The sequence below is a fragment of the Perissodus microlepis genome, chromosome 2 (assembly GCF_051167445.1).
Source record: "Perissodus microlepis isolate ML-2025 ecotype Zambia chromosome 2, ASM5116744v1, whole genome shotgun sequence".
NCBI classification, from domain to species: domain Eukaryota; kingdom Metazoa; phylum Chordata; class Actinopteri; order Cichliformes; family Cichlidae; genus Perissodus; species Perissodus microlepis.
In genome coordinates, this window is record NC_140462.1 from 3,025,672 (window position 1) to 3,049,910 (window position 24,239).

A 24,239-nucleotide genomic window follows, 5' to 3' on the forward strand; every position below is an offset into this window, starting at 1 on the left:
GTTTGACTATGATGGTCTATTAGACATGGTCAAAGCTTGAAACAACTAGGTCAGATTAAATTGAAGTATTCCCTTCAAGGCAAAGGTTCAGGCTTCAGACAGTTTTTCAGCCCTTTGTGATGTAATAGAGAGATGTTCCCAATGGTGCGGTCACGCCAAGCAAAGTTTTAGCTTGACGTGACTATATGAAAAAGTCTATACAATGAGGCAAACTGAAATAAATTTGCACAGCTGTTGGCCATACAGGTAACTCTAGGATAGCACAAGTTAAAACACATTTAGCTCTGGTGAAAAATTCTCTCTGGCCTGTGTTACGAAAAACCATCAGCTGGGATTTTCCTATGGGCTGCAGATTCTCTTCTGACGCCACCAACAGCCAAAATGTCACTGTAACTAGACAGTTACCAGTTGTACTCCCTTCTTGTCCTGGTGGCTGTCAGGGGCAAATATTTTCAGGTTTCCAACAAAACAGACTTCACAGGAGCAATTAAACCTAAACTTTGCTTTGCAGTTGGTGCGAGTGCTGTTTAAACCTTTTTTTGAGGGGCAGCCAATCATAAGAAAGCGGGCTTGTGATAGCAGCTAAACTGATGGGCTGCACCAACTGAAATAATGATGATTTTTTTTGAAACTGGGAATCATGCAAAGTCATTCTAGTAGTCTCCAATCAATAGATAAAAATAAATAAATAAATGGAGCACAATAGATCAGCTTCATGGACAGACAGGAGATTACAGATATACAGGTTGTATTTTTCTTATCAATAGGAAGTCTCACTGTTCAGTCAACTGGCTTTCCACTCCTTTTGTGGTTATAAAAACTTTTGTAGTTTTTGCTAAGCCATCATCCGTGTGGTTCACTCAGAGGTCAGCTGCCAGTGCAAGCAGTTTGATTGACAGGTGATCAAACAGGTTAAGTATACACTGTTCAGGTAGTATGCATTTGTTCAATATCTGTGGGTGATGAGCCAGTCTTTTGAACTGAACAAGCATGTAGTGTTGACATAGTTTTGAGCTGAACCCTTATGTGTCACACTGTTCTCTTTGACTGTCCGCCTATTCTGCCCGTCACAGTCAGCTACACAAATCTTCTTCCACCTCCTTCAAAAATAAAACTGCACAATGCATCACTTCCTGTTCAAAGGTTTTTTGTTTTAAACACCAAGCCAACGTCAGGCACATCGTGTTCAGAACAGCAAGTGAGTAACATATTCATGAACTGACGGGAAGCTGAATCACAGCTGTGTTTGAAAACACACAGCAGTAAACTTGGTGGTCGGCCTCAAGACACCAAGGCGATTTTTGATTGGTTGGAGAAATCAACCCGTCCTGAATTTAGTCACACGCAAGACGATTGAGATCTGAAGAGTCGGTTGCTGCAATATTAGAGCGCTAGAAAGAATGGCGCCTGCGGCTTGCTGGGAGCAACCATTCAAGGAAAAAAAAAATATATATACTGTGACGCCATCACTATCATCAATTTCTCCATGCACATAGTAAAAATGCTAGGTTATGTTTCAGCCAGGTACTTCAAATTGCTCTTTTTAAATCTACTTTATTTTTTTAAAGAAAGTAAAACTCAGTTGTGCAATAAAGAGATACAAATACATTCACCATAAAATGAGCAGGTTTATTCGTTGTTTGTCCTTAAATGGATACCAACTTTTATAAAATGATTTGCTGTTTTGTGGGTGAGTTTAGGTATCAATCAAGCCACTGACAGTGGTGGCTAAACAGTGCAGCATTAAAGAGAGACAAAGCCCCAATCCAGGTCTTATGGTACATCCATTCAGCCTCCACGTACGGTCTATGTTAAAGGGGAACTTTTATGCTTTTATATGCGTGTGTTGCAAATAACGAGGCCATCTGTGCAGGTAATCACTATGAGCCAAAAACGTCAGTGCTCTAAATGTTACAAATGCACAATGCTATTGTACAGGATGTATCAAAAAGAATAATCCCATTAAAGTGCTTTCATTCGATGTTCACAGGAAACAATCTAAACATGTACCATTTAGAAAGAGGGCATTCGTGAGTTTCACTTGGTTCCTGGTTGGTAGCATAACAACAGCAGTGACTGTAGACATACCCACAAAAGTAGGGGGCAAATTTGACTTTCTTATGGATATAAAGTGTGTGTCTGGTGTAGGGATGCATTGAGCAGTTGTGAGCATTGTGTGATAAATTTTACATTCAGCCATGCATTTTAAAGATTTAATTTTCTTCATGTCCTTTACTTTTAAAAATATAGCTTTTGGAAATCAGATGACTCTTTTGATACACCCTGTTCTCTTAATTATGTATAATGTCAGAAGTGGATCGCCCTAATATGGTTAGGTCATTTAAACAGGTCTGGCCGACACACTGTTCAAATCTTCCATTTACGAGAGTCAGCCAATCAGAAGATAGTGTGCTTAATGAGACAGCGGCCTTAAAGGGGGAGGGCAAAAGTAAAAATTTAGAGCATAAACGGTCCCCTTTAAATTTTGCAAACTACTTCTGTGTAGCCTCTCACTTACTACTTTGGTTTTTTTGCCAGAAACATTTAAACATTCGGCCAGAGTCAAGTGTCAAGATTACTTTAAAAAATTACAGATTACACACTCAGTTGGTCTGTAGTTAATGTACCTGAAGCTCGGGACTTTCTTCCCCCTCCATGATTTTATTTTGTCCCTTTATACTCAGAGTGACAAAGAATCAAGTTTTGTTCTTTTTAAACAGAAATTTACAGTGATGAGTCAAATATGCTATACTCACAGCAAAACATAACACTGGGGAAACAAAAGGAAACAATATATTATACCACACTCAAATATTAGGAAGGAAAATTACCCAGTGTCTCGTGTACACACTTTGACAGCAGTGCAAGTCAGTGGATCAGGTTCATTTGGGTAAAATCTTCTAAGATCTGAATCGACAAAAATCAACACATTGCAGGTGCACGCAGTAGGCAGATTTAAACTAATTACAATTGATTAATGTGAAAAGCTATTGTCCCGACTCCAGTTCAACAACATGTGACAGGTTAAGATAAGAAGAAAAAGTAACGAAGAAGAATTAAAAGCCCCTTCCTTAATCAAAGCAGCACTGGATCACCGACGCTAACACCACAGTCACGTTTTTAGGTTTGATCTTTTTAGTTCAATTTCAAAATATTGCTTTCAATGATTTCCTCTCAGATATCACTAAAAAGTTAGTTAAACACTCAGAACTGATTTGTCTCCTCCAGTAGGTTTAGGTGAAGGATGCCTCCTGTTATACTCTGTAATGATTTCACTGTGCTTCAGAGCAAATAGTCACACGATACTTGAAAAAGCCTGAATGTTGTTACAAAGTTACAGTTTGAGAAGTTTTTTTCTGTATTTGATCAGCATCATGACACAGTTTCATATGAGGGCTCTCAATTACAAGAAAGGAGGCTTATGACTTCAGCTGAGGGTCACCGCCATGAGCTCAGCTTTTTGTCAGAGTGCATGCACTGACTTCATATTGTGTGTGCCTTTTTTTGTGAGCGCTCATGGCTGACATGCAGTGTTCACCTGTGCTGTCTCGTATAGCTTGCTCCACTGATTCACTGAGAGATGGTTTTTCCTTCAGCAACCTTCCAGTGGAATTCACCTCCCGATCATGCATCAAAGTAAAGAACAGACGGAGTTTCTTTTTTCCCCTAATTTAAACTGCTTTTGTGCTTCTGTGGAATAAACCAGCCTTTTCCCCACTGAGGTGCTGAGTGAGGTGTTGGCCTCAGCACTGCACTTGGTCCCCAGGTACTGTTTGACTGTTCGCTGCTGCTAAATAGTTAGCATAGGGATCCCGCTGGGATTTTAAAAGTACCTAAATGATCCAGAATGACTACTTTACCCACAAACTGTGAAAAATCTACACATTGGTCATTTTTCATTCCAATGTGTAGATTTTCCTGCACAATTACTTCACTCACAAGCACTGAAATGTGTCCAGTTACACCAGTCAGTATACTGGAGGGTCAATCTGCTAATATAATAACATTTCACGCCTGGTTGGTTGGTGATAAATTGGTTTGTATACGATCACCTGGGTGCGTTAGATAAAAAGCACTTGTTGTACAATGTGTAAGACGGTCGTGGATACAACTGATCAGTTACAATTCATTAAATGGTCGTTTAGCAAATGAAGGCACTGAAAAAATGAGTCTGATAAACGTCACCACACTGTTCTGTAGTGCAGAGGTACATACATGTTCCTGCAGCATCACAGTTTCATGACAGTATGAAGAGCATGTAAGGAACAACATTTCCACTTCATGAGGCAAAAAAGCTGGTGAGCCTTGACGCGAGGAGGCGGGCTGCCAATGTCTCCTTTGGTGCTGGACACTATCTGTCTTGGTTGTCTGACCTGAGGCCGCAGTCCGAGGAGTCCTCAGAGGGAGTGTCTAGGACAGGATTGACAAACCCTTCGAATTCTGCAGTGTCCTCTGGGTGGGTGCTCACAAAATCATTCTCCCACTCCAGTGCGGTGGAGTCCTCGGAGGCTGAGGTCGGCCCGCTGTTCATTTGCTTGCCGCCTGGCCTCAGGGCTGCGCGCAAGATGTCCTCCTCTGTTCGAGACCTCTCCCACACAGGAAGCGCGCGATTGATTCCTACAATGCAGAGACACGAGGTTTGATTCTGACAGAAGAGCAATAACTGATGTCAAACAGCAGAAGGTCCACAGTGGAAGTCACAAACCGTATAGATTACATAAGTGTGTTGCCTTGAAACGTACACAGGCAAAGACTAGATATAAATGACAGATGTAGCAGCAGAGAAATGAAAACAAAAGAGCAAAATATGTTTTCAAATAAATTAAAATACTCTTGGAATTCTGTGAAAAAGAGGGTTCATCACATCATCACTATCCTAATCAAACTTTTCAACTTCAGTCAGAATGTTCTTACCTTCCTCATCCTCCCACTCCAGATCTAGTGAGGTACCGTCATCGTTGGTGGAGCGGGTCTTGGTGGTGAAATCCCAGCTGCACTCTGTGTTTGGAGTCACCACATTTGTGTCAGACGGGAGTCCTGGGAACAAACAGAAAGCATGTAAACCTGACCTCTCATGAATATATACTCGCAATGTACAACAAAATGATTATCTTCTCGATGCCGATACAGCCGGCAGTCGGTTTTTGTAGTTTTCAACAAGTTGCAGAGGTCCTCCAAGCAACCGCAGCTCATTCTTCTATGGCAAATCTCTCAAGATCCTCCAGATTTGATGGGCTTCTAGCGTGGACCCTGGTGTTCAGTTCACCTGACAGATTTTTAAGGCAATGCTTTTGTGCAGCCCAGTCAGTAACGTTCACTTACTGACTGGCTCACTGGAGGTAGTTCTTCACCAGGAGCGACACACATTTTGGGTCGTTGTTGTGTTTGAAGATAAAGAGACGACCCAGACCCAGGTTTGTTTCTGACTGCTCGAGGTTTTCTTTTAAAATCTTCACGTATCCTCCTTTCTTCATGATCCTCCCACCACCGTGTTCCCCTGTGGGGACGGCGTCCTCTGAGTTGTAGAACTCTCACTTTTTTCTCCAAACATCAGCAAAGTGTCTGCAGCTAAAGAGCTGTAGTTTTATCTCCTCTGACCAAAGGACGCTCTTCTAGTCTGGATTATTTGTCTCCAGGTCGTTCTCAGCACACCTCAGTCTGGCTTGAAGGCGTTTCTTCTGCAGAAGTTTTTCCTGGTCTCTAACCTCGCAGCTCATTCCTGTGCAGGTCTATAGTGATTGTCTCCTTCAGACTACAATTTCAAACTTGACTTAGTCATTCACGGGTGTCTTGGCAGTTGTTCTCCTTTTTCTTTCTAGAGTCTTTTGCTTCCCACTGCTGCCAGGCGTGTTCTGTACTGTGTGTTTGTCTTTTTACATTTCTTGATGATACTCCCCACTGCAGTTCTTGACACTTGGAAACACTGTGATAACTTTGTATATCGTTCTTCTGTTTTCTTTCTTTCTTCTTCTGCCAATTGTCTCTAAGCTGATTTGTTTTGTAGGCTTTTTTTTGTATGATGCTTTCTCAAGTAACAGCTTGAACCCTCCATCAGGTTTTTATACTGTGTATAAATCGAAGCTAGTGCTCAATTTTAACTTAATTTTACAAGCTTTGAGCATTAAAGTCACAATTAAGGCAGAATAACAAGGTCACAACCCCGGTCACTTTTGTTTTTCTGAAATATTTTGTACATTGTGTGCAAACAGAAATAACTAATGCTTTCTAAAGAAAACTAGTATGTTTAGATACGCTATGTTTCTCTGCTCTGGTTAAAAAAAAAAAGCACCTGGGAAGAGGTTGACAAAAGCCTTAAATTTCATATAGATGGTTCACTCACTGTTGCTCCTGAAAGCTTCAGACTGGGCTTTAACATTTTGGAGGTAGGCATCAAAATCTTCCCCAGAGGTTTGTCTGAAACCAAAGAGAATAAGACGTGTTTAGCAGCAGTAATGCACAGGAATCCCTCCAGTCCAGCGTACTTTCATTATTTCTGCTGCTTTCATGTGCAGTGAAAACAAATGACGACGGACTGGACAGCTTGGAGCACTAAAATCTGCTCTGCAGTCTACACACTGCCTGGCTGCAGCAGCAAATTTAATGTGCACTTCATTACACAGATGTGTGTTTTGAACCTCCACAAAAAAACAAAACAGACATGGTATAAGACTTTTCCAGGCAAATTCAGCCATAAATGTTAATGACTAAACAGTCGATTAGCCAGAGGCTGCAAGTTCTGGTTTTCCAGTCTTTCTTCAACAAACACACCGTTACTTAAATCCTCCTGCAGAGTCCCATGACCCGAGTTTGTCCTCAGCTCAACAACTACGCCGTTGTCTAATGAACTTAACTGACTCACTTTCTTTGCTGGGTTTCACCGCCGGAGCCATCTGCTTTCCCCCGTGTCCTCTGGGCAGACAGCTGCTGACAAAAACACCACAGATCAAGTAAAAAGATAATCTCATTAGAAATTTCACAGGATTGAAATACACACTGGATTCATTTGAAAGCCTTTAACAATTTTGGCATTATCAAGGAAAAATGTGATCAGACATTTTTGAACAGATGAAGAAGAAAAAGAAAAATAAGCAACACCCAAGGAGCAGTGGAATGTGACCACAGACAAATGGCAGTCCTGGTAGTTGTCCTTTTTTTCTTTAGATCATTGGTCCCCAACCTTTTTTGCACCACGGACCGGTTTATGTCCGGCAATATTTTTATGGACCGGCCTTTAAGGTGTCGCGGATAAATACAACAAAATAAAACCAGTAATGGTCGCAAAAAAAAGAAGATTTATTCATACCACACGGGCAAAGACCCCGGGAAACCGAGTTAACGATAAAAACCGATAAAAACCATAAATTTCCCACCCGAGCCTCTTAAGGCCCTGTACCAAACGACTCCTGGACCAGTACTGGTCCGTGGCCCGGGGGTTGGGGACCGCTGTATTAGATCACATGAGCAGAAGAGTACATATGAAACCACCATAGTGACGAAAATTCCTGCTTGATTATTGCTACATGCCAACAGTCTGGTTTCTCTTTGTAAAAATGTGCCTGCAGGGACTGTAATCACTGTAAATATCAGCCCTTTTCTGGACCTTTTTTCTTATTTCCCTCCTTGACCTTAGAAATAAAGCCCATATCCAGATATATCCACTGGCACCTTTGCCTTTCTGCTGTAACGCAAATAAACTCCTCCTAGTTTGTTTTGCTTGCTTTGCCAACAAGGTTCCTGCACCATTTCAAAACCCAGCCTCAACTAATGACAAATAAGAGCAAACAATGCTGAAAAGATACGCTTGGACTTTGTTATACATGGAATAACTACTAGTTGCCATACTATTCAGCACGTCACTACCTCAAGAATTAAAAGCTTTTCATTGCTGCACATGAAAATAAAATGAACCTTTATTTACAGGTACAAAACACTGAAGTAAAAGTACAGAAGTACATCTGCTTCCAGCAGCCTGAAGTGTGTCAGAGAAAACAACCTGATTCACACATGTACATTTCCTGTACAGGGTTTCTGCCTGACAACAGCTGACAGCAAGCCCCCACGGTCCCACCATTATTAAATGACCCCCACCCACCCAGCAACCAAAGCAAGCTCATTTATTTACTGCAGTTAGTAATTTTAGGTTTCATCTTCTTGCTGCTACATTATATGTAGTTGAGCTCTACTATGTAATAAATATATATATTTTTTGGCAAGTTTTCAACTTTTTCTACTCTAATGTATCTGGTTGTGCTAATTTCTCCCCCAGAGCCGTCAGACTCTTCAACACTCAGTAACTGGACTGACACACACACATCACTACCTCAAGCACTTATCCACACACACACACACACACACGTCACTACCTCAAGCTACTTTTTGCACAACCCACTGTCATTGTTGCACTTTTCTATTGCACAGTCTGTATCGCTCTGTTCTGTCTGGTGTTGCAGTGTCTTTGTTTTGGGGGTTTTGCCATGGTTTTTCTTGGGCTCTTTATGTAGTCCTGTGTTGATTGTCTGTTATATGTCATATGTAGCACCACGGTCTTGGAGGAACGTTGTCTCACTTCACTGTACCACTGCACTTAGTTGACATGACTATAAAGCCCCTTGACTTGACTTGAAAAGGAGAAATGGCCACATTATGCTGTGACCTTAGTGCCCCCTAGCGTTTCACGCCCTGTAAATCCACGCAAAAGCAAAAGGATAACAACAAGTGGCAACTAAACTTACAGGCTGTTCTTTTTTTCGTATGAGTCTTGAACAAGCCTTCTCCAAATTTAACAGCCGACCTGCAGCAAAGTTAGGGAAACATAAGACCTCGGTTTCCTTGGTTTTAATGTCAGATTCTTCAAGGATTTCATTGATCCACGGGAAATCAACAATCTCAAGCAAAGACAAACAGTATACTTCCATGAGCAGACAACAGTGATGAAGGCTGAACAGAGAAAGGTGGACTAGTGCAAAAATAATCACTGTGAGGTGAAATTAAGATTGGCTACTTCTTCTTTTCCTCCTGCCTGGCTGCTCCATCTTCGACATCTTTTGTCCAAAACATCCACTGTCCCTCCTCTGCACATTTCCAAACCATCTCAGCCTTGCACCTGCACCTGAGCTGTCCCTCTGATGTACTCATTTCTAATTTTGTCCATCCTGATCCTGGCAGAAACCTCAACACCTCCAGCTCGGCCTCTTGTCACTTTGTCAGTGCCACATTTCCAAACCGTACATCACAGCAGGTCTCACCACCTTGTAAAGATTCCCTTTCACTCTTGCTGCTATACGTCTGTCACAAATCACCTCTGACACTCGTCTCTACCCGCTCCACCCTTCTTCACCTCTCGTGTGCTTTGAATGGTTGACCCCAGGTATTAGAACTCATCCACCTTCACTTCCTCTGCTTCTTGCATCTTCAGCTTTGTATCTGCCTCCCTCTCATTCATAAACATGTATTCTGTCTCGCTTCATACCTCCACCTCTCCAGACTCTCTTCATAGATTACGATGCCATCTGCATTCCTACTGTGGTTATATCAAGGACACAAGCCCCACCCACCAGTCCACAATAAGAAGTATTGAATTTAGGGGAAAGAGAGCCAGAAGGGCTTATTTCACTAAGGCCCAGTGAAAGACAAATATTGTGACTTATATAAACTTATTGTATTTCTGGTCAAGAAGAAAAATGGAGCTGGAAATGAGCATCATAGTCCCCTTTAAAAATACATTAAAAAAACAAAACAAAACAGAAAATTGAAATCCTGGGAGGTCTCTGCACAGAGGGGCCAGCAGCTTAGAGGAGGAGGAGGAGCTTTAGCCGAGCAGTAAGGTAAAGAAGGCAGCGCTCAGTACCGCCTCACCTCCTTCAATTTTCGTTCACGTGCCAGCCTGGCGGCCTCACGCTGGGCGGCATTTCTAGCCTCCTCTTCTAGCCTCAACTTCTCCTCTTGTGCCTCTAACTGAGCAGAAATAATGAAATGAAACAAACAAGGAAAAAATAAATAAATAAAAAAAACAGAACAGAAAATTACAAAAACAGAAAAAACAATGCAGCAAATTAAAGGTAAGCCAACATAAGTTAAACACAAAATGAAACAATGAGGGCTGTTTAATCTTGACGTGGACAGGTGGCCTCACCTCGGCTCGCAGCTTTTGGTCTATGAGGATCTGTTTGTCTGAGATGGCAGCGTAGCGGTGCTCTTTGAGGTTCTTGATCTCATCATCACTGATGGGCCTGGTGGAAAAACAAGAACACATATTACCGTTTTTGTTTTCTTTTTTCATGCCAGAGATTATTAGCTTTTTCTTTACATCTGAGCAGGATCTCTTACCTCGGGCAGGGCTGGGGGCTCTCAGCCTGCAATGCAACATACACAACATACTTTTTAGCAAATAGGTCTGAAATCCACTAAGAAATGCATCTACCCTGCTGCACTGACTCAAGAAGTGCTACTCTGGGACTGAGCGAAGAGTAATCGAGTTACTCTCTGGGAGGAAAAACGGATGACTCCCATATCGCAGGGATGGCCACATCACATCGTTTTCTATCCATCATGAGCCGAGCACGGCAATAATGGACGGTCTGATCCAAGGAGCATAATCCAGCTTTTAATCAGAAAACAGCATTTTTTCACAGACTTATTTAGCTCGTAAAATCTAAACTTACCTCATCACTTTCTACCAGATTCTCAAACTGAAAAAAGAAATAAATAAAAAGCACAGTTAGACTCATTGCATTAGCTTAAACAGTCATTCTTAAGAAAGGTTCAAATAAATAAATAATGTACACACCTCGATTGTGTAGTGCTCCCCTGTGGTGCTGCTGCGGAAGTATTTTGACCTGCAGGAAAAATGAAGAGAAAAAAATTCATTTCAGACAGCAGGGGTACCAAACATAAGGCCTGCGGACCAGAATCGGCCCACTTCCAAGTTCCAGTTTTTTTTCCACTATGTACTTTAAATTTTTATTTCTGACAAACTCAAAAAAACAAACATTTTTGTGAATTACTGTGAATTGTTCTGTTTTAGTTGCAATTACTACAATAACTTTATTTTCTTTAATTTTATAGATTTATTCAAAATTAAACATTTCTGTCATTTACTACAGCAGCATTTCGTTATCATGTAGAAAAACAGAGACATGCTAGACGAACTACTAAAACTGCAACTTTCTTCTTATATTAAATGGGATTAATTTAGTAGTTAAACACCTTTACACTGACAGAAAGGGCTGTTTCACTGGTTTGGCCCACGATGTAAAATTACTTTGACATCCCTGATCTAGAGTATAATGAATGAGACAAATATAAATTAGCTTCAGCACTTTTCACTTTCCTGTCTCTTCTTCATATTGTTAAAAATATACACCAGGTCTATTCCTGATGCTTAATTTTCAAAATACAATTAAAATCTTCAAAATAAAAGGCCCAGTGTAAACTAAATACTCATTTCTTGAAACCTCCTTGGTCTGATACAAAGCCTTGTGAAGGTCTTAAAATAATGCTAGGGACTCATTTGTGTGGTATTAATTTGATGTTTGAATCCACAATGCCGGAGTTATTGCATCATAAACCAGGAACAGTGGCTTCATAAAGGAAATGAACTAAAAAAAAAAAAAAAAGAAGCATGAACCTAATGAAGCCAAATCTCAAAGCTCTACAGGCTGTTCCACCAGTTTCATGAAAGAAGTCTCAGCTGTATGTAGGTAAACAGATATTAGCATAAACAAAATCTATGAACTTTGTATTGTGAAATTTCCCACATAATTATTGATGTGTCACTGTCAGGCCTGTGAAATAGGAAACAGGTTGTTGAGTGTTGGCTGTACAGTTTGTGTTCAAATGTAGTCTGAATCCATTATTTTGTGTGACTTTTGGGTGCTGCTGAGTCACCACAGCAAGCAGCTCCATGTGTTTGATTTGGCAGAGCTGGATGGTCTTCCTGACCCAACCCAAGGACTTGAGGCTAGTTGAATGCTTTATGTGGAACAAACTGTACATGAGAAAGCTAAATTAAACAGATAACTTCCACTAAAGCGGCCTGCTAAATGACATCTGTACCAGGAGCCCTGCCAGCCTCACCTGCCCTGCATCAAATACTGCCAATTAACATTATTGATTTGAGCTGTGACCTTTAGGATCTACAACAGTGAAACCTAAGAGAGAAAAAAAGCTGTTTTTTTCCCTTCATTTTAATGACTGTCAGTGAGAGTGTGACTTAAAAACTTAAAATCAGGGGCGGATCTACAGGGGGGCAAGCGGAAGGGGGGCAACTGCCCGCCTGCTGTAGAGCCTCGCCCCAACTTCTATGTTCCTAAAATATTTTTCGCCTTTGCAGGATTGCTATCGTTTGTTCAGTGAGCACTGCAGAGTGTGAGCAAAGTTTTCCTACTTCAAAAATCACCCACGCTCAATCATTTTAGTCTCATTTATACCTAAAAATTATCTTAGAACAGATAATGATACAATAAATATTTTGTTGACTGCATTTACATATTGGGGGATTTTCAGATACCTCACTGAAGAGGACACCTTTGTTGTAATGCCACTTTGGGCTAAGTTACAACTACTACTGTGGTACGAAGTGTTAGCGCTACTGTCAGCCCCATTATATAAATCTATGGATGAAAGTGTGAAAAGGCTTGTTGCTGGTAGAGTGAAAGCCTTCTCTCGCCTTAACAAAGCACAAGGTAAAGTCAGACTAAAAAGCATCAATTATTTACATTCAAATGGGTGACACAACAGCCTGAAGCTAAGGCAAAAAACAGGCAATTAATCCCAGCAGCTAGCCAAGCAGCCAAACTGTCCATATATTAGTTTACAAGATTGTGTGTGAGCTCTCCAGAAGCTCTGTCAGCTGTGCTGTCATTATCAGACCTTAGCTAAACTACAAGTCTACAGCTAAACTACAGGCTCCTGACATTAGGGGTGGGGTCTTGATTCCCACTGGCACTGGCTGACTGCAGGTACGGTACAGCTAGAGGCTAAACTAGCTGGCCCGTATCTCTGATTTACAACATCACCGTCTGTAATAATAGCATCCCTACACAGATGCCCAAGTGCTCGCAGGCAGACTGCCGTGTCAAACTACCGGCCAACCTTATCAGCAAGGAGATAACGCCGCTTCGGGTGATGCTTGCATGCTAGCTAGCTCAGGCAGCTAAAGCTCACAGTTGACTCACCCCCCTCCTCGCTGGATCCTGTTGGTTTCTCTCCTGAAGAGCCCCACACAGTATGCCCAGCAGTTACCCATCGCATTGTCAAATGTTCATATGATCCGGCTGCCTATCGCCTGACAGCTGCTGGAGCATTAGCGTTGGCAGCTACATCTCCAAACGTACTCCTCTCGCTCCAGCCACTTCCTCATCCTCCTTTCTTCCTCTCCGGCTGGTGACAGAGCACAGATGAAAGTGAAACATCACCACCTGCTGTCCTCTACGTGAAGTTTTGTGAAGGGCCAAAATAAAATCCAAATTAAAAAAATAAAGAAATAAAGAAATGACTCAGTAAGAAAATAAATGTGCTAGAAAATAATGCAAATAATATCTTACTATAATGATCATAGGGTGTGTATTTTATGTTCTCCCACTCCTCCAAGATGCATCAATCAGTCTGAATCAAACCTACTTTATATAAACTGCCGAGGGTACCAGTATCATCAACATATATATAGCTTTTGGGAATATTTTTGATTCATTCATGATTCATTAATTTGTTTGCTATGCGTGAACAGACATTTTATTCATCTGAAAATATACAGTGGTATAATGGAGATTAAAAAATAACATGAGAAATTTACACATGTGTGTTTTCATACATGAGCGAAGCAATTAAATGTCACACACCTGGGAAAACCTACCAGTGTGGTAGGTTTTTTGCTAATATATATATATAATAAATAAATAAATGTAGGTATTCACTTGACAAATTGTTTTTTTTTTTCAAGGTTAACTTCGTGTTTATTGGCTAGAGTGAATAACTACTATTTTCTCCCATATTTTTAATAGCATTTATTGTATGCAGTCTCTATGTTCGGCCTTTATTCCCACCCAGCAATATGGGAGGCCCTTGCTGGGGGTCTCATCCTGTTAAAAGGGAGCTCTTCCTTCCCACCACTGAAGTGCTGCTCATATGGGATTGTCCATGTGACATTAGCTTCAAACTCTAATATGAATGAATGAATATCTTTATTCGAGCAACCGAATAATAATAAAGTTATTGTAATGTACAATTGTAATATACAATTACACACACAATAAAAAAAAAAACAAAAAAAAAAACAAGTTTAGCTCGAAAAGGAGTGGGATGAAGACAAGCTTTTTAACTCCCACCCCTACAATCTTATCTGAGTTTTAAATTTTGTAGTTACGCAGTACATTTAAATATTTGTGACATACAATTACAATTATAAAATTATCACATTGTCATAATTACAACATACAGTAGTGTAAATATTAAGCATCAGTAATACAGTCTTTGTTACCACCGTTGAGTATCACAGTCATCACCATCATGGTCATTACATCCTCTCCATATATTATTTATATTTTAGCTATGAAAATATCAATGAAGTTTGCTTCCATTGTATAGTAGTAACTTTATCAATTTTACTTTTGAGAATTAATTCTGGTCTACTGTTTCCTAATAATGGAGATAGCAGTAATAACAACAGCATAAGACAATATCAACAGTGTCCATTTCAACTCTACAAGATAATTGTTTATATAAGTATTTGTTGTTAACATTCTATATATAAACAAAGAAGAAAGAAAGAGAAAGAGAGAAAAAAAAAAAAGAAAAATAAATCATACAAGGAATATATTGTTATTTACTATCCTGGATAAACAATCACACACTCGCTTCCTCTTTGTACCTTGACAATATACATTTTTTGTACCTCAATTTAAACAGATGAATATTTGGACATTGCTTGAGCTCTACATCCAATCTGTTCCAAAGTTTCACTCCACACACAGACACACACAAACTTTTCCTGGTGGTTCTAACTATCTGCCTTTTAAAGTTACTACATCCCCTCAAATTATAACCTCCTTCTTTATGTGTAAAGAGCTTTTGGATATTTTCTGGCAGTATACCCTTATTTGCCTTATATAGTAGTTGAGCAGTCGAGAATTCAACTAAATCAATCAATTTTAATAGTTTTGACTGCAAAAACAAAATATTAGTGTGACTATAATATCCTACCTTATACATTATTCTTATAGCACATTTTTGTAGTATAACCAGGTGATGCAGAGAACTTTTGTAATTATTGCCCCACACCTCTACACAATAAGTCAAGTATGGTAGGACTAGTACACAGTATAGCAAAAACATTGCATGGCAGTTTAAGAAGAACTTGGCTCTATTTATGATTGAGATACTTTTGGACACTTTATTTTGTATATGTCTGATGTGTGATTTCCAGCATAATTTGCTATCAATCATTACTCCCAAGAATTTTATTTCTGATACTACATCTATGACTACACCATCTATTTTTATTACAGTATCTACATTTACATTGTAATTCCCAAAGAACATTACCTTGGTTTTGCTCAAATTTATAGATAATTTGTTAACATCCATCCATATTTTTAATTTCCTTAACTCATTGTTAATGTTAAGTACTAGGTCACTATGGTCGTCGTTAGAATAAAAAATATTGGTGTCGTCAGCAAATATGACTAATTTTAATAACTTTGATACATTAAATATGTAGTTTATATAAAGGTTAAATAGAGTTGGTCCCAGAACTGATCCTTGTGGCACTCCACAGCTAATGCCCAAATACCCCGATTCAAACTCGCCCATCTTCACATACTGCTGTCTCTCAGTCAAATAACTTTGGATCCATTTCAAAGCCACTCCCCTAATACCATATCTGTCTAATTTTTTAAATAATCTGCTATGATTAATCGTATCAAATGCTTTCTTCAAGTCAATAAATATCCCTGCTGCATGTCTTTTTCTATCCAGACTGTTGGTTATCTCTTCTATTGCATCAATGATAGCCATTGAAGTTGACCTTCCTGTCCTAAATCCGTACTGACTTTCATTAATTAGTTTATGTTTGTCAATAAATTTACCTAGTCTATTATTATAAAGTTTTTCTAATATTTTAGAAAACTGAGGGAGCAGGGACACTGGTCGATAGTTAGTGAAGATGTGTTTGTTTCCACTTTTATATATGGGTATAACTTTAGCTATTTTCATTTTCTTTGGGCATTTCCCCGTTTGAAATGATAAATTACATATATAAGCTAGAGGTCTGGCAATGCTATGTATGATTCGTTTAACTAATGTCATATCTATACCAAAACAATCAGTAGAGGTCTTGTTCTTACAGTTGTTAACTACATCTAAAATATCTAGTTCGGTAACTCCCGACAAGAACATAGTCTTTGAATTTATTTCTATCAGTGACATTTCGCTGCGATTACTTTTTGGAATTGTTGTAGCCAGCTCTGGTCCCACATTTACAAAAAAGCTGTTAAAGCACTCCACCATCTCGTTTAGATTGTAATTGTCACTGTTATTATTAATGAAATAATCTGGATATGAGCACTTTTTTGTGTTACCTTTAATAATAGTGTTAAGTATTCCCCATATCTCTTTAGTGGTCTTCACATAAAGCACCTTTAAACAATTATATAAAGAAACTAGAAAAAGCATTTTCTCGAGAAAATGCAGCGTGATGCAGAAAATGTGACGCTTTTGCCTGAAATGCTTAAACATATTTGAAATATTCAAAGCTCAGCTTTCTGAATGATCTTAATTGCATAAGATTAGCAAAATATCAGCCAGTTTGAGAATAAAAGGCAACAAAACCAAAAAGTTTACCACCGTTAGATGGCTTTATTCTGCACTCCAATGCTAAATTTGTAGTATCTCAGCTCATATTGACTTACTGACATGTCATGATTGTGGCATCTGTGTGATAATACATGATCACTCATCAGCTTGTGCGTTTGAGGCATGATAGCACTTTCAGTTATTTTTTTGTATTTTTTTTATCAGTCCGTGTTCTCAGGGCCAAAGAGGTGTTTGTGAATCTCATCTTGAGCTGGGATGCTGTCCATGTTGCTGACTTTGACTCTCTGGGTAACAGGCATGTATCTGGGCATGAGCTTTTTCCCACTCTGAAAGAAAATCCCAAAAGTGTGCAACTGAATCAGTTTCTTTAAAAGTTGTAAGTCAGAAAAACTAAACTGGAGAATAGTGTCAATGGAAAAAGACCCACGATTTTCTTGGAGTCAGCCAGCGATCTCTCCGAGTACCTCCTCATCCTTTCTTTCTGTTTTTCTCTCTGCTCTCTCAGCTTGTCTTCACGCTCCCTGCAACATGTTGTAGAGAGAGTGGGAGGGTGTTTATATAACACTGCACTGTAATTTCTGCTAAGACTGGAAATAATACATTCAAGAAGAAAAACAAAAAACAAAAGCTAGTTTCTAATCAAGGAATTCTGTTTTTACCATTGCTCTTGGCTCTCTTACCCATAGAGCCTCACAGTTCTGCAGCTGTTACTGAAAATATTTCAAGATTTTTAGAGGTGAAAAATTCAATAGCCAAGTGGGCTGAGGGTGGAACATTGAGCCACTGAGGCACACAGTACCTGGTCCTCCTCTCGCTGTCCTTGATCTTCTTCATTAACTCCAGTTTTTCTTCAGGGATGCTCTCAAGGCTCTGCAGTAGTAAAGACAGCCGCTTCTCAATGTTGGTCAGCTTCTCCAAAGTGTTTAGTTTGGTCATCCTGTCATCCACGCAGCTGCGGTGCACCTCTGCCACCTTCTCGCTCAGAGCATCCAGTAACACATCCTGTGGGTAAGCGAAGTGATTACGAGGCCCTCTAAAAGTCACCAAGTGCAGCTTGGTGCAGCGGTGTATTCTGTGTTACCTGGTCCTGTGTATTCAGGGAGACGTGGAGAAGGACCTTCCGCTCAAGCCTGGCGCCTCTCGCCTTCTCCTTCTCGATTCTCTCCTTCATTTCATTTATCTGCATTGTAATTTGTTTTTCATCCTTTTCACTTGACAGAAAGAAAGCAGCAGTGAGAAAAGAGGGGAGCTGGAATAACCATAAAACAGTAAAACCCTGAGTGTGATAAGAGCTCTGAAGCTGCAAGCAAAAAGAGATTTAGCCACTGGGTAATGTAACAGAGCCATGTGACATGCTTACTGATTCTTCTTGGTTGTTTTCAAGGACTGTTGGAGCTGCTCCAGAGTCTCCTCCACCCTCGTAGAGTTCTGAATCAGGGACAGGTTCTGCTCCGTCAGCTCTGTCATCAGATCCAGCAGCTGCTGGGGATCAGTGAAATACAGCTCTGGCTCATCCTACAGAGAGGTGGGTAAGACACACCACTGTCAGTACTGGGAAGAAATATTCAAGCTGCTCCTTTACTTAACGTAAGATAGGATCGGGAAAAACTGACCTCATAATCTGAGCTGTCACTGTCCAATTTAGGATCTGTGACTCTGCAATGTAAGAGTTTTACACCTGTGAGAGTAGTTACAGCAACACTGGAGAGGATTTTAAATGTGATCTTCTAGTTTTTCTTTCTTTTTGCGGTTGTTGTTTGAAATACAAAACCTCTTTCTGGCAGAATTGTTGCGACTGTGCTCATGTAGCTCATATATTGTTGCCAGTCACTGCTGGTCTTTCATTTTCACGTTTTTCCTGTACAGGTTGTGAAGGCTTACAACGAGGGTGGCTTGTTTTAGACAGAGGGTGAATTGAGGGTGCTCCTAAGTGCTTAACTACCACATTCAGCACTACATCAAAACTATGACACAAACAGTGGATGTGCAGAAATATTAAACAAAGCCATGAGTGAAACGAGAGTGCTGGTGCTCCCTTACAGACTGTCACTGTGGGCTGGGGACAGCCTGGTCTCCTGGATGGACGTCAGCTGTCTGCCTGGAGTCTCCAAACCTGCGTGCATGTTAATAAATGAAAGAATCATTTAAGTCAATTGCAAGACATTAAGCAGAGTACCGCCATGCTGGTCTCGGTTGCCTATTTTATGGTGATTTACTGGGCATTACTTGCCATTCCTAATAGCAGTGTCTTTAAGCTCCCTGTTCTGGTCCTCCTTGGTGCCTTTACCAGACATAACCTTTGACCTCTGGGCCTCCTGCCACTCTGGAGGAGACAGCTTGAATAGAAGGTCCTTATAACTCTTGTAGTCTACCAGGATTTCTTCAAACCTGGCAAGTTCACTGTGCAGAAGAAAGACTACATTAAAATCTACACAACATAAAAACTGTATCTTCAAGGGAAACCACCTTTAGCGCCTCTGAGTTCACCTTCTGGATAAACATGCTGACGGACTGAGACAGGGGTGATGCCCACACACATTTGATTTTTTTCAAGATGATCTGAATGCTACCTTTTTATGGTGAGTATTTCAGCAGTTAGCCTCCTGATTTCATTGTTCTTCTCCTGTGTTGACCTGGCCTCCTGTTCATACCTGGCAGCAGAGACAAACACAACTATTTGCAAAGGAACCTTTTAATCATCAGTCAAATGTTGTACAGGTACGGCAGAAATAAGCGTGTTCAGGATTTTTTGCATATTTTTTTGCATACTGTTGCAGATTGTTCTTTATTCTCCTTCTATGAGCTGAGAAACAACAACCAAACATTCTTATTATAAAAAAAATTACTTATTTTAAAATCTATGAGTACTGCTGGTATAAACATCGACATCAGTCAGCATGATTTATGTACATCACAGTAGTGCATCCCGAAAACATAATTTTATGAAAATGTGATTTTAAATTGAACAGAGACGCTAACAGGACAGCCACTGTTTAATCCTTACATTGTTCTGGCCTCCACAGACTTCTTCTCATTCTCCCTGAGAAACTCTTCAAATCTGACGTTGTCTCTCTCAATGCTCCGCTCCAGGTGTTTCAGCAACTTCTCTTCTTTTGCTATGGCCTCGTCCATCCTCAAAATCTCAGACCTCTTTGTCATCACGGATAACTGAGGAAAGGAGGACGAGAAGAAGATGAAGCCAGACTTCTATAAACTTACATGATGCATATTATTTTAATAGTAATTAATAATAATTTCCCTATCTGTCTGTCTATCTGAGATGACTTTAGTAAGAGAACAGAAGTGGATCATTAATTTAAACAGCAGTCATCTGCTTGATCTAACTCATGGGGAACATTCAAAAGCATATACACAGAAGAAGATACACATATTTATTACACACATTTTATGCATATACACATACTCAATAGGATTTTATACATACGTGTATAATTAAGCGCAGCTGAAGCCCTTCTGGTTAGACCATCTTATCATCTTAGACAGTTTACCTTGTCTAAGATGATAAAAAAGCTGTGTTCAATTCTATTGTCATAATTTTCATAACTCAGGCTGAAAACATTAAAAGCTGGTGGCGCTGAGTTTAAATGACGTGAACATTCACCAGGTGAGGTTAGAACAGTAGGCCTGACCCAAAATGAAGACTTAAACAGGATTTATTAACCTTTTCTGCATTAACTTGACTTTATCTCATTCGGCTGGATCTATAAGGCTACATCAGAGGAAAAGTTTTTATTTAACTAGAACAACCTGTTTTAGTTCACTAGCTGAGTTTGGATGATAGTTATCCTCCATTAATACTAGACAGAGCGCTGATGCAAAAAACATGACAGCATATTAGCAACTGTTGAAATCATTTACCTCCAACACAGCTTTCTGTCGTTCCAGGGAGATTAAGGCATGCTTGTTGTCTTTTGTTACTTTTTCTGGGACAGAGGACAAACAACATGTGAAATCGATCGTATCTGATCACATATATTTTGAATTTTCTACTCCTCTTCCACTTACCTTGTTTCATTTGTCCACCAGATGTTTGCTTAGGGGGAGCTGTCCTACTCTTGATTGGTTTTAGATTCTTCATCTTCTCATTTCCCCCCTTCTTCTCCTCCTCCGCCTCGTCCTCCACTTCTCCCACCAGCTCATTCTTCAGCTTGGCCGTCACTCTTGCAGCATGGGTTGTCTTCTCATCAATTGGCAGAGCGAGGAATTTACGCATCTCCTGAGCACAAAGGGCGAACAGCAGCATGACTTTAACACAACAAAGATCCATTTTTCACTTTTAGAAAATGCTGCCATGCCAGTATAATGCGTGGAGAGAAAATCTGTCATTTGGACATACATAAATGTGCAAAAGCACGCTCACGAACCTCTTTACGGTCCTCTCTTTCGTTTACACGCAGCAGAAAAATGCTGTTGCCGTCTGGCACTTTGAACGGGCTCAGCTGAGTCCCTCTCTTCCTCCTTGTCCCTACACACGTTGGGAATAAAAGATAAAAACAACGAAAGTTGCAACACTTTCTGTTATTTCTTTTCATTCTACAACTCAATTTAATTTTACGAATCTCTCTTCTCTCTGATGAAAACATATTTGACATGCAGCACAAACCAATCATGATGCGCTGACAGTACACACACTGTAATGTGTAAAGCATGACTTTATAAAAGAAGCTTACTAAGCTGTGGCGATGACATATCTGAGGTACTTCTGACATCAGGGGTTGAACTAGCTTAGCATTTAATGTGGCTGCAGGCAGGGAAAAGAAAACAAAGTTATTCTTGGCAGAACAGGAAGTTACATTTCTGAACGTTTCACACCCTAAAAGCCACACGGATGTCCTCTGGTGAGGGCGTCCTGGCAATTTCCACCTACAAGATTCCTTAATCTTATTTATTTGTTTTACGTTCTCTCCTAAATCTTAAAATGCCTCTTATAACAGACAGTTTTATTTTCAAAATACATTTACTATCATTAAAGGCATTGTGTGTGTTTTCATACTAATTGGATCTATTTTGGTTGGAAACGTGGCGTGATCTCTGTAATGTCATCAGGCTCTGTGTAATAATACAAATATAAAGGTCACGGGAAGAGGCCCAATCAAACACCTGTGTGTGGGTGAGGATCATTCATGCTTAGGGCTTTTATTTTAGATGATTAGATGATTACTTAAAGGATGTTATTCTTGTTTTCTCTATATTTTTTATATGTTAAATAAGTATTCTTAAACATGTATTCTGTAGATATGTTTAAGTGACGTTGAAGGTGTCAGTTGGTATGTGTTGATGTGAGTATTTCAGCAACTGCTCTTCTTCTGACCGCAGGTTCTGGGCAAAAAGTGTCTTGTTGACGCCAGAGATTAGAGAAGTAATTATAGTATTATAGCACTTGGCACACTAATAATGTTTTGCAAAGCTGGCTAGAAACCATTTCTGTTTCTGACCTTTTTTTTTTTTTTTTTTTTTTTTTTTTTTTTTTTACGAGTTTCTGCTAATGTGTTAAAGACGCTTTTCAAAAGTAAAGTATGTTCAATGTGTCATAAAGACAGTGAGTGAGTCAAATCCGACAGAAACAGTGTAAATAATTAATTAATTAATTTAAAAATTACACTTTTTTATAACTTTGCCCCTAAGTAAGGGCTCGTCTTTGCTGTTGAAATGTGACCGTCCTCCTGTGATTACACCAGCAGCAAGCAAACGCAAGCAAACCCTGCCAAACTACAGATAAATAAACGAAGTTAGTGATAAATAAAAAAGGTCAAGCTGCTGCAAAAGACAGATTTAAGGACATATTTTTATTGGTATTCATAATAAAGCTAACTCACCGTCTTATAATGCTGTAGGTAAACAGTATAGATCGCAGCTAGCCGCCCCGCTGGCTCTGTGTACCGTTGTCATGGTGAATGTTGCCTTCAGGGCCTCCTTGTTTTTTCTCCCTTATTATTTAGTCTTTTGTATAAATAAATAGGGAGGATGTCTATATTTGTATTGCTAGTTTAGTAAATGTGATGAAAAACAAACTAATTTAAGAGAACAGTTACTTGTTATTCTGAAACACTATAAGCATATTACAGGAAATGGTTTTCAAGCTGGCTCTTCAGTTCTGTGGACCATGTTTGTTCTCCACTAGATGGCATGGACATATCACAAAATCCATCTCAGGCCTCTCTGCACTGGATTGCCTTCTTATGAGGGACCCAGGTTCCAAGATTAAAGAAAAGAAATACATGTTTGTAGCTGGAACCTGTTTCGTCCTTATTTAACTTTCCATCACTTTATCTTTCACTTCATCATGTGTATCAGTGAATATACTTAGAATCAGATACTGTATATTTTCTTCCCACGCATCCACACATGACCCTGCACATCTCCGCTCAACAAAGCAGCCCACACACTATGCTTGCTTGTAGGAAATCCCAGTGTCAGATTGTCAGGTTAAAGTAATGCAAACACACGGGGGAGTGTTGTCTCACACAACAGAAGGGGGCATGTTGTGTAAGAAAACAGAAATGGCGTCTTATTCACATTTGAAGGAATGGCTTCAAGAGCAGGGATAGATTGGAAATCAGAAAGAAGCAGAGGCTCAAGGCTTTTCTCCAAATTCCCAATGTTTCCCTTCCAGAATTCCTCAACTCTCCAGTAGAGAGGGAAAAAAACTTTCTGAAGTGTATGGCTGCACAGAAAGGTGATTTGTACTGTACATAAGACTACCATATAATGCTATAAGTGCATTAGAGTATCTTATGGAACAGTACAGATTAATTCTAACCCCCCCGCTTATGCTGCCCAAAGACAGTGGATATTTGCTATTATATAAGAGGTGAACATTCAGCCTTCCGTGCAAGGCAAGACCAACAGCTTTCCTTCAATCAGAGTCCATGCAGCCACCTTCAATTAACCCAAACTATCTAACCTGAGAAATGATTACACACAGAACATATAATGATTTGAATGACTGTAAGAACTGAGTCCCACCCCCATCTCTTACAGTTTAACTAAGTTGGTTGAGTAAAAAACAAAACAAAAAACTGGACTCCTGTCATGAAGCAAACGTTACAGCAGAGTTGGAGCTGCCACGCTGTCAAGCAGCTGTTCGGAGATGCAGACTGTGCTTATGTCCATACGACTGAACAGCGGGGTTTCAAACGCAGCCAACATTTTATAGTGTGTGGCTGGTTTGTAAGCGTGCCTAAGCATTATAATATATTACAAATACATATTATAAATCCACTTCTGATCAAATTATGCACACATATATAAATGCTTTCCTATAGCATTTCATCATCATTCATATTAACAGTTAAATGGTTTAGTGATATCTGTGCATACTGCTGTAAGTAACAGTAAGGAGGTCTGCTAATGACCCGTGAAAGTGACATATTTTCATACAGATGTACAGCACAGTACAAATCTTGAGC

At 39.8% G+C, this 24,239-nt stretch overlaps 2 protein-coding genes across 3 annotated transcripts; both read right to left on the reverse strand.

Moving 5' to 3' along the window:
- Positions 1–1,608: 1,608 nt before the first annotated feature.
- On the reverse strand, positions 1,609–13,386 carry ap1ar (adaptor related protein complex 1 associated regulatory protein). 2 transcript variants are annotated; one of them, XM_084940346.1, is made up of 10 exons: positions 13,176–13,386; positions 10,787–10,835; positions 10,662–10,688; positions 10,327–10,352; positions 10,133–10,229; positions 9,856–9,954; positions 6,860–6,921; positions 6,341–6,414; positions 4,915–5,037; positions 1,609–4,617 (listed from the first exon to the last, which is right to left on the reverse strand). In XM_084940346.1, the coding sequence occupies exons 1-10, from the start codon at positions 13,244–13,246 to the stop codon at positions 4,352–4,354; spliced, it is 894 nt and encodes a 297-aa protein (XP_084796472.1). In that variant the 5' UTR covers positions 13,247–13,386; the 3' UTR covers positions 1,609–4,351. The 2 variants fall into 2 exon arrangements, with proteins under 2 accessions (XP_084796472.1, XP_084796478.1); XM_084940352.1 differs by lacking the exon at positions 9,856–9,954.
- Positions 13,387–16,831: 3,445 nt separating this feature from the next.
- On the reverse strand, positions 16,832–22,717 carry cfap100 (cilia and flagella associated protein 100). Its single transcript, XM_084940359.1, has 15 exons — positions 22,647–22,717; positions 21,501–21,571; positions 21,195–21,295; positions 20,836–21,046; positions 20,689–20,753; positions 19,814–19,977; positions 19,380–19,460; positions 19,040–19,209; positions 18,850–18,922; positions 18,423–18,465; positions 18,170–18,324; positions 17,891–18,020; positions 17,609–17,811; positions 17,237–17,330; positions 16,832–17,135 (listed from the first exon to the last, which is right to left on the reverse strand). The coding sequence occupies exons 2-15, from the start codon at positions 21,517–21,519 to the stop codon at positions 17,010–17,012; spliced, it is 1,635 nt and encodes a 544-aa protein (XP_084796485.1). The 5' UTR covers positions 21,520–21,571; positions 22,647–22,717; the 3' UTR covers positions 16,832–17,009.
- Between the last annotated feature and the right edge of the window lie 1,522 nt (positions 22,718–24,239).

Bases quoted from the DNA above. Each gene is read 5' to 3' on its own strand.
- ap1ar (XM_084940346.1), bottom strand. From the start codon at position 13,246: ATGGGTAACTGCTGGGCATACTGTGTGGGGCTCTTCAGGAGAGAAACC. The intron at 10,689-10,786 runs GTGTGTACATTA...TTCTTTTTTCAG, and splicing joins GGGAGCACTACACAATCGAG to TTTGAGAATCTGGTAGAAAG. The intron at 10,353-10,661 runs GTAAGTTTAGAT...GTTGCATTGCAG, and splicing joins ATCTGGTAGAAAGTGATGAG to GCTGAGAGCCCCCAGCCCTG.
- cfap100 (XM_084940359.1), bottom strand. The intron at 18,466-18,849 runs GTAAGGGAGCAC...CTTACATTGCAG, and splicing joins CCAGCCCACAGTGACAGTCT to AGTCACAGATCCTAAATTGG. The intron at 18,021-18,169 runs GTAAGCATGTCA...CTTTCTGTCAAG, and splicing joins AAAACAACCAAGAAGAATCA to TGAAAAGGATGAAAAACAAA.